Below are 14,568 nucleotides of genomic sequence, written 5' to 3' on the forward strand. Positions count from 1 at the left end.
ACCCTATTTTTTAATATAATTTATTTATTTTCAGGTAGTTCATTATAGTGTCTCACAAAGTTCTAGAATTCATTTCAGGCCTTCAGTCTCCCCTGTGTGCCTAACACCATTTTGGGCCACATCACAGGATCTAGGTTACACAGAGTATCTAGGAATCCTTATGTACATACCTGAGGGCATAAATAATCTTAATCACAGCTTCAGTGAAAACAGCATTTCTGAATAGATAGTGCTGAATGTTTGTTAAGATCCTAAGATCTCCAGGTTTTGGGTTGTTTTTTCTTTCCTGAATGAAATACAAACATCTCTTGTGGAAAAGCAGATACTTCAAAATTCACACATACAAAGTTTCCACTGAAAAAGAGGTTTGACCAGTTAATGGGGTGCATATTTCATGGAAATTCTTGGAATTGTAGCATAGGAGATACAGAGCAAGTTTTCCTACAGAAGCCATTACGTGGCAGTGATGACAAAGAGTTTTCATCTTTGTCACTGGGTAAAGGAGAATGTACAGCTTTTACCAACAAAATTACAAACATATATTATTACTAGTTACTTTACATAATTATCTGTAGAGTCAGGTATGTCTTGTTGCAATGCAATCCCTTTGTGTTGTTCTTAAAAGAATTTGGTAGAAAAAAAGTATTATTTCCTGTGATGACAAGCCAGTTTCAGCTCCATTCACATAATCATGAACTGAGATTAGGCATTTAACTAGTTGAATCAATAGGCTGTGTATATAAACTTGCTCCATAGAGAATCAAAATACAAGTGTTAGTGTTGGTGTGAATCCAAATTTCCTCTGCAGATATTCTAAAAGACTGTATTTTCCCATGCTTTTCTTCAGTTTGATGAATCTGTGTTTTTCTTTAAATCTCCAGCTACAAACCTCACAGAGACCAGAAACTTTGGATTCTGTGTGGTAAAATTTAGGAAGCCATTAATACTACCCAATATGTAGTGTTTCTCATTGGAATTGTTTTATACCCGAAGTGGGAAACAAAGTACAAATGAAATAAAAAGCAATATAGAGACAATTGAACAATCTAACTTCAGCAGGAAATAATATTAATGAAAGTGTGGAACAACAACAAAAGATTATTAGGATAAAATAAAAGAAAATAGTAAGAGTCACAAATAAAATGTTTATGACCTGGACTGTCCTTGTCAGGTACTGAAACTGTTGCTTTGAAAGGGAAATTAATGACAGTGAAAATTACCCTTCAAATTTCCAACTGTAAATTTTGTAAACTTGTATACTGATGCTATGCTGAAGTTTCTAATTTGTGCATATGGTCTCCTAAAGTCATTCTTCCATAAATTCATCTTCAGAACTGTCTTACTAAATCCCTTCATTCATGAACAGAAGTAACAGTATTTGCCCCTCTTTCTCATAGCATTACTGGATGAAGAACAAAAGTAAATTTCTAGGATATTTACATTGTATCTTAGGCTTGCTGAATAAGTGTGCAGTATTACCTGGTGGCAGAAGTGTGTAACAATGGGAAGATTCAAATTCTGTGTCAAGAAGTTAATAAATAACTAAACTACTGACTCGAGAACCAGCAACAAAGCAATTTATTCTTGTCATCTAGAAGTGGTTAAATTATGAAAAATTGTCCTCTAAAGATCTAACTGATCCGTAAATCTAATTTGTGAACTGTACAGCATTCAGTGTGTTGTAGGAATGTCTATCTCATATTTTCTATATTAAGAGTAGTGAGCTATGACCAATGTCAGTGTTAGTTTATGCATTAAATAGGTAATATTTCCAGGCAGGGTAATGAACTACAAGATATAAATAGCCTAAGAAAATACCTAATTCACTGGGGTTGGGTGGGGTGGGCAGCTATTTTAATTAACTTGTAAATGTATCGTGTTTCTGAAACATAATTCTTTAATAGGTAATTTAAAAAATACTGTTTAGTCCAGCAGAAGTAGACAGCAAAGCTATGCCAGCTTTGACCAATTTAAACAAATAAATATGAACATAAAAGATAGGGGAAAACATAGTTGTGACAACAAAGAATAATTTTCTTTAACTAGTTGAACAAAGGTGTATACTTAGAGGACAGTGTTAAAATCCTACACATTAAATGATTCTATGACAACATATGCTGTTACGGTAAACCCGAGAAATGGGGAGGAGGTGGAGAAATAGACTGATATCTAGATAAGGGTCAATACAAAAGAAGGCCTAATAGAATTGTGCCATCATGGAAACGTGGTGGGATGACTTGCACAACTGGAGTGCTGCAATGGATGGCTATAAACTCTTCAGAAGGGATAGGCAAGGAAGGACAGGTGGTGGGGTAGCCCTGAATGTTGGGGAGTGTTTTGATTCTCTACAGCGTAATAATGGTGATGATAGGGCTGAGAGTTTATGGGTAAGAACCAAGGGAAAGTCAACAAGGCAGATATCCTGGTAGGAGTCTGTTATAGACCGCCCAACCAGGATGAAGAGGCAGCTGAAATACTATGTACACAGCTGAGAGAAGTCTCACAATCGGTAGTCCTTGTTCTCGTGGGGGACTTCAACTTACTGTGTTCAGTTTTGCGCCTCTCACTTCAAGAAAGACATTGAGGTGCTGGAGCATGTCTAGAGAAGGGCAATGAAACTGGTGAAGGATCTAGAGCACAAGTCTTATGAGGAGCGGCAGAGGGATCTGGGATTGTTTAGCCTGGAGAAAAGCATGCTTGGGGGATAACTTGCTTTCTGCAACTACTTGAAAGGAGGCTGCAGTGAGGTGGCGGTCAGCCTCTTCTCCCAAGTAACAAGCGACAGTACAACAGGAAACAGCCTCAAGTTGTGCCAGGGGAGGTTTAGATCCGATACTAGGAAAAAATTCTTCACTGAAAGGGCTGTTAAGTGTTGGAACAGGCTGCCCCAGGAAGTGGTTGAGTCACCATCCCTGGAGGTATTTAAGAGACATGTAGATATGGCACTTAGGGACATGGTTCAGTGGTGGACTTGGCAGTGCTGGGTTAACAATTGGACTGAATGATTTTAAAGGTCTTTTCTGACCTAAACGATTCAATGATTCTATGATTCTGTTTTAATAGCATTTACCTCAAACTGGCACTTAGCTCATCTGTAATATATTTCATGTTAGGATCTCAAAAAGGTTAAAAAGGATAGAATGAATGATGTCATTATTTATGGAGTAAGGAAAACGATTTATAAAGATGAACTGCATTACCTTGTAGCACATGTCATGGTACTTTTTTAGTGCAAGTAGTAATTGTTGTTGGCTTACCCACTTGAAAAAAGATTACTGAAATCAATCCTTCCTGTTGGAATCTATAACAGAAAAACAATTTTTCTAGTCCGCTTTTTATTTAGAAACATAAATCCAAAGGTATTACTGTAAACAGAACTGAAACTATAAATTAAGGCTATTTTTGGAGGTTAACTGCCAATTGCCTCTTTTAAACAAGGTTCTGGACATGGAGAAATGTAACTTTTTCTCTTTCTTTATTCAAAATCTGTAATGGGACTTAAAAATACTATGTACATATTTGTCTTTCATATAGAAATGCACACAAAAATTGCTTACTTTCATTCAAAATTGTATAGGGCACATTACATCAATTCTATTTAGTGGAAAGCTGCTACAGTGAGCCTTAATCTTTAAGGGTTTAAATGGTTCATAAATATGTCAAGAGAGAGCAAAACCATATTCCATAGGAAATACCCAGTTTTCAAACAGCTGTAGACATTGCACTGTGTGGAGCTTCTGACTGATTTTTTCATGGAAACTAGTAATCTTCTCCTTCATTGCTTTGCTTGAATTACATCATACAGTGGTTCCACGGAGCTGCCAGGATCCGCTCTATGCAATAGTCAGACTCTCCAGTGATGTATTTTCCCAGACTTTATTTTCACTGTGGGAGGTGAACATAACAATAAATGTGTGTGCAAGAAATACTTAACCCACTTAGCAGTGCCCATGTGTTGTATCTATTGCCTGCTAGACGTCATGGTGCATAAATCACATAACAGAGGAGTGAAGAAGTCAAATGTCTGTAAAAGAAACAGTTTACTAAAGTCTTTTATGAGCTTTGGATTTTGTCCAGCATTGTCTATATTTTTCTAGCTGGCTTTTTCAGTGACTTACATTGCTTATCAGGGAAGAAGCATTAAATGAATGAAGTTCAACACAAGCATGTGAAATATTACATGCAACAAGAGAGCAACAAAAGTCTGATTCCATCATATTTCAAGGAGAATGTATAAATAAACGTGGTTTTATTTTAAAATGGATATTAATAAAAATTGCTAGCAAACTTTATTCTCTACTTTCAAACTAACAATTACTTTTGTTTCTCTTACAGAATAATGATATAATCTATTACAATGCAAAAGATGATCAGAATGATGTAAGTAAAAGTAATATGTTTCTTTTTGTTTCATTACCTGTAAACTCAGAAAATTAAGGGATTGAAAATATTAATGAAACTCTAAGACTATCATTTAAATATTTTGTGGAAGCAATAAACCAAGAAACTTAGAAATGTCTTCAAAAGTTTCAAGAGTTAGATAATATTTTATGTTCTAATTCTCAAAGTCTGCCTTCCCTCATACAGTCTGAGTTACTGATCAGGCAGGGAATATACTGGGAGAAAAAAGATCCAGACAGCATCATCATTCCCTTTTTGAAATATAATAAAATCATAATTACAGGACTGGAGAATCAAAATGATAAATGTAAATAGTTTGCTTTGAAGGAACCATCTTTTGGCCCTGTTTTCCACGCTCACATGATCTTGTTCTGTATTCTTTGTAAGAAATTTTTTACATGTTTTTTACATGAAAGGAAAGCAAATGTAAAATATTGCTGAGTAACTATTCTCATGCCCTTTCTGATAACCCCTATGAATGTAATAAGCTTTGGGGAAATTGAAAATCCAGTCCCAATATTTAGACAAAATGTATGATATTTCAGTTTCTGTTTCTACTAAAACTCATCTTGAAGTTTCCCGGCTAGCTTTAACTATTAGAAATCTTAATGTCTTCTAGGGAGAAGACAAGTTATCCTCACCTTCACTTGAGATAATACAACTGCTTGTCTTCATTACAGCTTTAATTTATAAAACCATAGAAAAAATATTTGTAAATACATTAATCAGAATTGTCAGCATGCTTCATTTGCACTTTTTAATCAAGTAATCTTTAGAGATTGATGGCATCACTATTGTAATTGATGCTTCTGCTGTAAGGCAATTAAATAAGGTACATAGATCATGTCAAGCAGAACTATTTGATATGCTTATATAGAGTTACGGGTATTGGAGTTGTGATGCAACAAATTCTACTGTGCCGAGTTTTAAAATGTGCATGTTTTCAGTAAAATTCATTAAAAGTAACCTAAATTTGAAATACATTGGTCTTTTCTCATTAAATTCACTGGGACTGCAGGTGCTAATCACTTCTGGAAACAGATTTAGAAAGCTTAAATGTTGGATTTTTAATGTAAATGTACCGTATAGCGATGGTAGATTATGGTGTGAAGTAGAAGACCCTGCTGTATCTCTTATGATTAAATAATAATCTTGGGAAAGGTCTTGGAAGTGACTGCTTATAAAACATAATTCCAAGTCTGTTAGGCAAGGCAGGAAAGGAAATACCATTCCAGAGTTTACTCTCATTTTCTGACTTTCCTCAGACACGCCCCCACAAAAAACAAGCCCCCCCCCCCCCTTTATACCACCAGGTGTCCTATTTGTATTTCTGTTTCAGTTTTATTAGTTTTTATGTCTTTTTGAACTCTTGGAATGAAGTTTATAATAACCTCTATTGTCAAGTTAAGAATAGTTCCTTGTGGGTCAAGGCCAATCTGTTAAAAGTCAAGTTACACTGTAACATGGCATCAGCAAAACAGAGTGCAATAACAAAACCCAACACCAGCTTAGATTATTTTGAAATGTTTTGAATCACAATGACAAATCTTAAGCCCTACAAATTTCAGCTTAGTGGGGCTAAAATGTTTTGCAGATCTGTGCTGTCTAGACTGTGTGAAATATAAAAATATAGCATAGAGACTGTGGTTCTGTTTGACTTGGCAGTATGTTTTTAGGGCTATATTTGTTGAAGTAGGTATTTATATTTCCCTCATAACAGTCCTCAAAACAAAAGGGTAAAGAGGGAGAAGGAAAAAAAAAAGGAGGTTTTGTGATATTTTTTTTTTTGCTTTTAATCTCTTTATTAAATTTTAAGTTTAGAAAATAATACAAAGGGAAAAGATACCTAGAAAGTACAGTATTTATAAACTCTGGTTGTTTGAGAGCGTGTGCTTTCTGTTAATCATTGAAGATTTCTTGGCTAGCTGATCAGAACAAATGTTTTCACTTAAGGAGATACCATTAACAAGTTTCCCCTGAGTTCCAATTACACCATGAAAAGAGAGGTCAGTCTCAGATATCTCAGCCACTGATAAATTGGTTTAGCATATTTGCTAAGGGCTGGATTTGTTCAGCCTACAGATACATACTCAATTTCTGCCTCCTCACATGCAAAGAAGAGCAATGAAGCTGGTGAAAGGTCTAGAGAGAAAGTCCAGTGAGGAGCGGCTGAGGGATCTGGGGTTGTTTAGCCTGGAGAAAAGGAGGGTGGGGGAGACCTTATCATTCTCTACAACTACCTGAAAGGAGGTTGCAGCAAGGTGGGTGTCCATCTCTTCTCCCAAGTAACAAACTGCAGAACAAGAGGAAACAGCCTCAAGTTGTGCCAGGGGAGGTTTAGATTGGACATTAGGAAAAATTTCTTCCCCAAAAGGGCTGTAAAGCATTGGAACAGGCTGCCCAGGATACTTATTGAGTCACCGTTCCTGGAGGTATTTAAAAGACATGGAGATGTGACATGTGGGGACATGGTTCAATGGTAGACTTGGCTGTCCTAGGTTAATGGTTTGACTTGATGATCTTACAGATCTTTTCCAACTTAAATGATTCTATAATTCTTACTATTTAGAAAAGGTGAATGTTTCATAATGATGCTAAACATTATCCTCCTTCAGCTGCAATATCAGTATTAATTATTAATAAACAAAATAAATTTTATTTATAATATAGAGAAAGCCCAATTATTTTAGAGATGTAATTTATACATGCAGATTTATATCTTTTTAAAAGGCCCTGTATTTCAGGAATCACTAACATTCACCTCCTAAAAAAAGCTCTTCTGTGTCTTGAGTTTTTTAGTGTTAAAATTATTATGCAAATATTTCTTTAAAAATTTGAAATGTAAGAATTCTCTTCCTTCGTCAGGAAAGTTGAGGATGATTAGATAAAGCAGATTAGGAATCCAAGAAAAGAAAAATTATTCAAATTGTAGCACTTTGTTGGGAATAAAAAGCTGTGGGTATGCTTATGGATTATTTGCATCTCATTAAGGTGGTAATAATCAGTTAAATACTCTTTGATAAAGCACATTAAGTGTGGAAATAGCTGTATTAGTGTCTGTTCACTGTGATCAGTAATCTAACCTGAAAGAAAAAGCAGTAAGCATAAAATGGTCAGTGATCTGAATTTTTCTGAGAAAATCTACATCCAAGTCTCAAGTATGTATGCAAACACCACAGACACTTCTCCCCAGTCCTGCCTGAAAAAATACTTGAGAGTACCTGGGTGGTATCTTTTTAAAGAAAGATCCTAATAGAATCATCCTTAAAGCACTGCCTAGTAAAACTGCTTTTGCCATCCATTCTTTGTTGTCTCTAACATTCATATTTTTTTTTCTTTGCTGTGAGCCTTCATTTAATCCCAGGACATGATATTATATTTCTTTTTCAGTGTAAGTAGGAATAATTAGTAGCAGTAATGTATTTTTTAAAAATTAGGTATCTAAGTGAGTCACTGTGCATATCTCTAGAGAGTTGTTCAGTTTAATCTGAGATAGGCGTCTAAGGTCAGCAGAATCACTTCTAGGAGTGTGTTTCCCTCTGGTGACCAGGTTCCTATAACAGACCTTTTTAGATCTTAACCTTTAGATGTTGAAGAATTAGAAGTAATTAATCTCACAGGTCCTGCCTGCCAGATCTTATTTGTCTCCACTCATCCTTTTAAAATTATAGATTTATCAGAAGAACAATCTTCTAACTTAAATTCTGTGTATTTTTTCTGGTGTATGTTAATATGCTGCAGTATAGTTTTATTTCCTTCTTTCTGTTTATGTGCTGTGTTCAGGAGTTCCTTCCCTCTCATTTTTCATCTGTCATCTTTATGGGCCTTTTTGAATCTAATGACTGTGTTTGCTTGGACTTTTTTTTTTTTAAAAAGGCATGTGAATATCAATTGTTCTTTGGCCTTTGGATTTCTCAGCCTTTCGGATAAAACAATCAATTTGTAACCCCTTAGTCCATCAATCAGTAATATATCTTTTGTACTCTTTATCCTACAACAGCAATTAGATTCTACTTGCTCATTGCCCCCCCAGCACTGTATGTAATGTGTGAACACTTCATGATAATTAATGAGTTTTATCCTCACAACAAGGTAGGAGGCATTATATTCCCATTTTTCATCTCTCATAGGAAGATAATGGCCAAACTTGTAATTTAATACCTGTCTCTCAGGTTTTCATTCACTGTCCTTTCTCCTAGAACCCTTTCAGTTTGATATATTGGAGTCTGTGTCACGCACTTTAATTTGCAGGTGTCAAGAATTTGTATAGTATTTGGACAAATGCTGCGGTGCTTTTATTGGACAACTGAGTGGTACCACATTCAGATGCCCTTTCCCATAAATTTTAATATGGCTTTGCCTGTTTTCTTTTCTTGTCCTTTGTACCCCACCCTGTTTATAGTAATTTTTGCTTTACAGTTCAGTTCTTTCCTCTTTTTTTGTACTGATCTCCATTTTATTTCTATTGATTCCACATCTCTTTTATAGATTATTTCTAAATCTATTTTTAGTGTTTCCATGTGTTCAGGTAATCCATCTCTCCACTATGCACTGAATTGCTCAATGGCTTAGTTTTCATTCTTCCTTAATGTTTCTCTGATCTTCTCTTTGCATCTTGCTCCTTTTCTACTTTTTTAAAGTGTAGTTTCCTGTCGAAGTTTTATAAACTCCTTCCTGCACAAGGTACAACAGCCTAAAGAAAGGAAGACTGATTTTTTTCAGTGCTTGAATGGAAAGGACTTAAGTATTACAAATGAACAAATAAATGTTTCTTTAAAATGAAACAAGCCACACCCCCTGGAAGTTTGCAGCTTCTACTCATTAGGCTTTAATTGGGACCAGCCAGTTGCATCTGGTGGTAAAAGTAGTGTCCCCAGTTAACACAAGTGATTTATTAGAGATTCCCTTCGTGCAGTCCCATGTTGGATTGCAGTCACCACTAACAGAGCAGTACTTCTTGTGCAGTTATTGATCATGTATTAAGTGATAATAGAATTTTTTATTGGATTTTACTTAATTAACATTAAAGCTGTGGAAGTTATGGGTCTTTTTGCAGAGTAAGTATCTGCACAAAATGTGAATACACTCTGTGACTAATTAGGGTCAGTGTGTGTGTGTGTGTGGGGGGGGAAGGGAAGCAATCTGGAGCATGCCTATGGCTGGTTTAAATACGACAACATTTTTTATTTTATAAAAATTGCAGGGAGAAATCTTTTAAGACTGATAAACTGTTTTTGCCACATAGTAGTATTCCTAATTCAGTGTTGCTTTGCTATTTTGGAATAATATGTGAAACATTCGTGCTCTCTGAGTTTAAAACTGCAGCATAAATGCAGCTATTGAGGAGGTTTTTTTGTAAATAGTAATGATGAAAAAATATATATCTACATCAAGCTGAAAAATGTTGTAAAACTAAGAAAGGATGATTAGGTGTAAATTTAAACATAATTTCAAAAAAAATCCTGGTGGGTTTTATATATACAACAGTTGTGGGCATATCAGGTGGAATGCATAGATGGAGAACATAGGAATTGATTGTAATAATCTTTTGCCTGCTAAGCTATAACCTGTTCCCTTTCCATCTGCTGAATCCATCTCCCATTTTAAAATGGAGAGCTGAAAAAAATTTTCATACAGGACACATCCTGCCACTTGCTTCATTCAGAAAGTACACATCCTATGCTTTTTAGAAGACAAAAATAATTCCCACTCCCCAAACTTTTTCTTATTATTTTTCAATATGAATATATGGCCAAATTATATGCTGGGCAGAGGCACCAGAGAACAGAATTGTTATCCAGGAGGCACATTTACAGTTCTGCTATTTATGGTATCAGGTGTTGCAAAATTGGCTTAAACTGGCTGTGATTTGCAGCTATGATTAATTTAGTGAAAGAAAACCTGATAGTGAATTAGCCCGGGTTTACCTGAAACCAAGTCTGAAGCTACTCTAGATTTGATCAAAGACATGCTGATTTTTTTTCTCCTGCTGCCAGAAGAATTCAGGAATTTTCTGGCTTTTTTTCCTCATTACATACATAGAAAAATGGCAGAATGATAAGATTTATTCAGCAAACAAGTGTAGTATTGAAGGTATTTTACAGCTGGCCAGCAGAAAAGAAGAGTTTTCTTTATAAGCCAGTGTCCGAGCTGCTGCCTGTTGGGTCAGGTAGAGCCCTTAAGGGGGAGATTGCACCTGAACATTGTTAGTTGGGAGGAAGGTCTGGAGCTGGGGCAGGGCAGATGGGGTCCTCCAGGGATCAAGTCTCAAAGGTATAAAGAGACTTTTCTAGAGACTGGAATGGTGATGCCGGGTTCGGCAAGTCCAACACCTGCCAGTTGCTGGGCTGAAAAGTGAGACTGATTGTAAAGACCAGCCCTGAGAAAGCTGGGGCAGGGATTGCTTTACCTATTATGTGTCATCCAGCAGATACAAATTTCCTCTGGTTTTGGAAGGTCTTTTAAATGTTATTCTGATAATACACACCTTTAGAAATCTCCCTTGTATCTGCATGTGTAAGAAGAGTTCTACCTCAGTGCTTCGATTGGCTCTGGATGCCAGAATACAAATAACAAAATCAATGTCCTACAATCTGGTTTTAGCTACAGGTGGATTTCAAAGCATCCTGAGCTGAAGCTACTAATTTTTTGGCATTTCATAGACAGTGAAGGATAGGCATTTCCAGTGAGAAATTAGTCTCAAATAATTTAGGATGAGCTTAAGTGCTAGGCTGGAGAAGACGTAGTCTACTTTTGCAGTAGGGCAGCCTAGCAATAGTTTCCAGCTAACTTCTTTATCTAAAGTAGTGTGGTGCTCTTACTCCCTCTGCTTTCATGGTACAACAACCAATATGGTTTGACATTGCATCCATTTCACATAGTTACCTGTGATGTTACAATCACAGTTATGATGTGCAGTGTTTCATTTTATCTTCTCTTTGTTCTTTACTTCGAAGATGAAAAAAAAAAAATTGTTAAAATGAGTCATAAAGAATTTGCCCCAGCTATTCTCATTTGTGATGAGTAAGTGGGCAAAGTGTGTTTCATAGAGATTGGAAAATTTAGTTAGATAACTTGACAATAACTGTGATTTGTACACCCCTGCACTCAAGTTGACATGAACAAGTAGCTTTTGTATTTAGCAGGTCTCTTTAGGGATTATTTTTATTGTTGCTGCTCTTCGTGTGTGTAAATTACAGCTATTTTTTTAAGATTAATTTTCTTCTCCTTCTGAACCTACTAGGGTTTTTCAGCAGGCCACGATATTGCAGATATCAGATTAAATAATATTTACATGTATTTACATACCTAGTTCTCGTATTTTCTGTTTAATGTCACATCTCCTGATGGTGTGTGGTAGAATTGGAAATGGGAAAATTTCACTGGAAAACACCAGTTCACACTTCTTTTAGAGGATATTTTGTACGTTCTTGGAGAATCATGGTACCAAAATGGGCTAATGGCTAAATTTGTATAATAGACTGAAATATTAGTTGCCTTATGTTAGATGGAGATATTTTGAAATTGAACTCTTTGACTTAGGCTGCACCTGTGCCAGTTATTCTGATTCTTGACAATACAACATTTTACTGAGGTTTTGTTTCTTCCTTCTTACCCCGCCCCCCCCCCCCCCCCCCCCCCTTATTGGGTATTAGCTATACAAATGAATGCCTGATTCCAGCCTTTCTTTTCTTTTCTTTTTTTTTTTTTTAATTTACAACAACAGGGGTGACATTTTGCTAGGGTATTTCACTACTAGACTGAACTAAGCTATAAGGGGAAAAGAACACTTGTGCTAGCATGAATTTTATCTTACTTTATGAAAGACTGTTAAAGAAGGACTGTTGACACACCTATAGAGGGAACGTTATTAAAGCCTTAGAGAAGTTTCATTAGAACACTAATTTCTAATCTGTAATAAATGTCATATTTTCAGCTATATTATAATTTTTCTTAATTAAAAAATAATTTTAATTTAAATATCTTGAATATTAACCTACACCTTTTGGTACTGGCCCATAGTACATGGCATTAATAATTAAGTCTATAACACATTTAAAATTTTGTGAAATGAAGGGGGAAAAATTAGATTCCCATAGAAGTCCTAACCTATTTGTGTTTTCAGAAAATGCTTCCTGCTTGTTGCACGTTTTGATTCCTGAGAGTATTCCAAGCCTCTGTCCTGTGTTTCTCAAGTATATAATATATTCAGATATCTTAACCTTTGAAGTTGCTATGTTTTAGATATCATACAACATACTTACTTCAGTACATATGTTGGCAAAATTTCATTTGAATTGATAGGTTTGAAAATGAATTGCCTTTAAATTGTAGATTTGTTTTTTATGTTTTATGTGACAAATTTAATTATGCTTCGAGGACTTGTATCTCTCACACTGCAGTGTATAACAAGAAAAACTTTTATGGTTAAAATATATACTTGCTGCAGTGAAGATGTAGAAAATTCCTGTTATAAGACAGCAGAAAGCATCTTATTTTTAGTATATGGGGAGGAGAAGGAAAAGTGTGTTTTTTCTTGCATCTCTTGTTCACCCTTTTTATACAAGAGGACTTACTGTTCTTATTTATTGTAATTTCATGGTACCTTGACTTCTAGGTCTTTTAAGAAAATGTGTACTCCAATGTTTTTGCTGTGCACTTACGTCTCTCATGTCTGGAATCCAGTGTTACAATTTCAAACAGTGTGACTTGGATGCCATTGTTTGGAAAATGAGCATTGGAACTGATAGTGAGGGCATGATTGACATTGTCTGTTTTAGTAGCAAGACTTTTTGCATTTTTCACTGAGGAATGTGTGCCTTTTACAAAATATCACTGGGAAACATGTCAGGTCTTTCCATTTCAAGGCATTATAGGCAAGTTTGAGTCCAACCTGTAGGGAAAAAAGGCATTCCTTTGAGCTTCTTATTGAAATTATAATGATCTGTTGCCACAGGGAGCAGGGCTTCTTGGCCTTTTTTTTTTTTTTTTGTGTGTGTGTGTTACTATTTCCATTAAAAAAACCTAGGTGTCAGATTTCTATTCCTTTATTCAAATTTGTGCAAGTCTTCTCCCAAATGAATATACGTTCAAGGCTGCAATGAAAAATACATGATAATGAAATATATAACTGCCTCAAAGCTATCTCCTACCTGTGAAACCGAGTTATGAAATAATAATGGCAAGAGTGATAACTGTACTTGTCAGTGTCCTAAAAAAGATGAGGATGTTCTTAATGCAGAGAATCCTACCTTGAAGGCAAATTTGCACAAAAGAGCAGCGCTTGAAGTCTCCCAATGGAGACTAAGTTTATGCCACATCAAAGATCAGAATTCAGCCCTAAAGCTAGTGATTCACCAATTTAATGGAAAATTTCTTCCTTCAGGATATTTCCTACTAATATCAAATGCAAAAGTGGCAACAATTGCAGTGAATGCAGTGTAATTGATTATTGGTAAATGAAAGCAGCTCCAAAAACTGAACGTGTTATAGAATGTTCAAGTAGTGATTTTCAGTGAGCTCTTTGTTGCCCAGTTGCAGTTAGCAATGTTGTACGAGAGTTTTGATGTCACTTTGAAACGTGTGGGTCACATTGAGATTTTTAAGTGGTACAAACCAAAGTGAATGACTAAATTTGATGTTTTCATGTGATTGATTGAAGGTGAAAGTAGGCACATATCAAGAATCCTGAATGGAGTACTTACTAAATCTTATGAAAATATTATATTTAGACTTGATAGCTAAATCACCAAAACCTTTGAGTGATATTTTTCAAGTAAAAAAAAATAAATATAAAGACAGTGGGCTGATAAGTGTATCCTTTGTGGTTCTGATCTACTGCTTACTCATATACCAGCTGAGGTAAATGACCAAATGAACCCTTAATCTAAGTATGGCTGAGACCAGTAAATATCATAATTACAAAATTTTCTTGAATATTCAATTTGTATATGGGGGAAAGGAGGCATTCTGGGAAGTGTATACAATTATCATTAGGTGGTTGGGATATTAATATGTAGGTTTGCTTTCCTCAGATTACATAAAATGCTGCTTTACTCAGAGATGTAGTACCGTAACGGCTTTCCTGGAGATGCTTTCAGAGTGGTTTATGATTCTGAATATATCCCCAAACAGGAAATAATCTATGCATTGCCCTGTTTTGGGATT

The 14,568-nt window shown here is 35.5% G+C and overlaps 1 protein-coding gene across 13 annotated transcripts in view; it reads left to right on the forward strand.

Moving 5' to 3' along the window:
* CACNA2D1 (calcium voltage-gated channel auxiliary subunit alpha2delta 1) overlaps positions 1-14,568 on the forward strand; it is a 434,287-nt gene that overhangs the window by 226,786 nt on the left and 192,933 nt on the right. For all 13 annotated transcript variants that reach the window (XM_080392375.1, XM_080392376.1, XM_080392369.1 and 10 more), the window contains exon 5: positions 4,336-4,380. In XM_080392375.1, the coding sequence (XP_080248501.1) occupies positions 4,336-4,380 (45 nt within the window). The remainder of the gene's footprint in view (positions 1-4,335; positions 4,381-14,568) is intronic.

Source organism: Falco punctatus (assembly GCF_963210335.1).
Source record: "Falco punctatus genome assembly, chromosome: 6".
Taxonomy (NCBI): Eukaryota; Metazoa; Chordata; class Aves; order Falconiformes; family Falconidae; genus Falco; species Falco punctatus.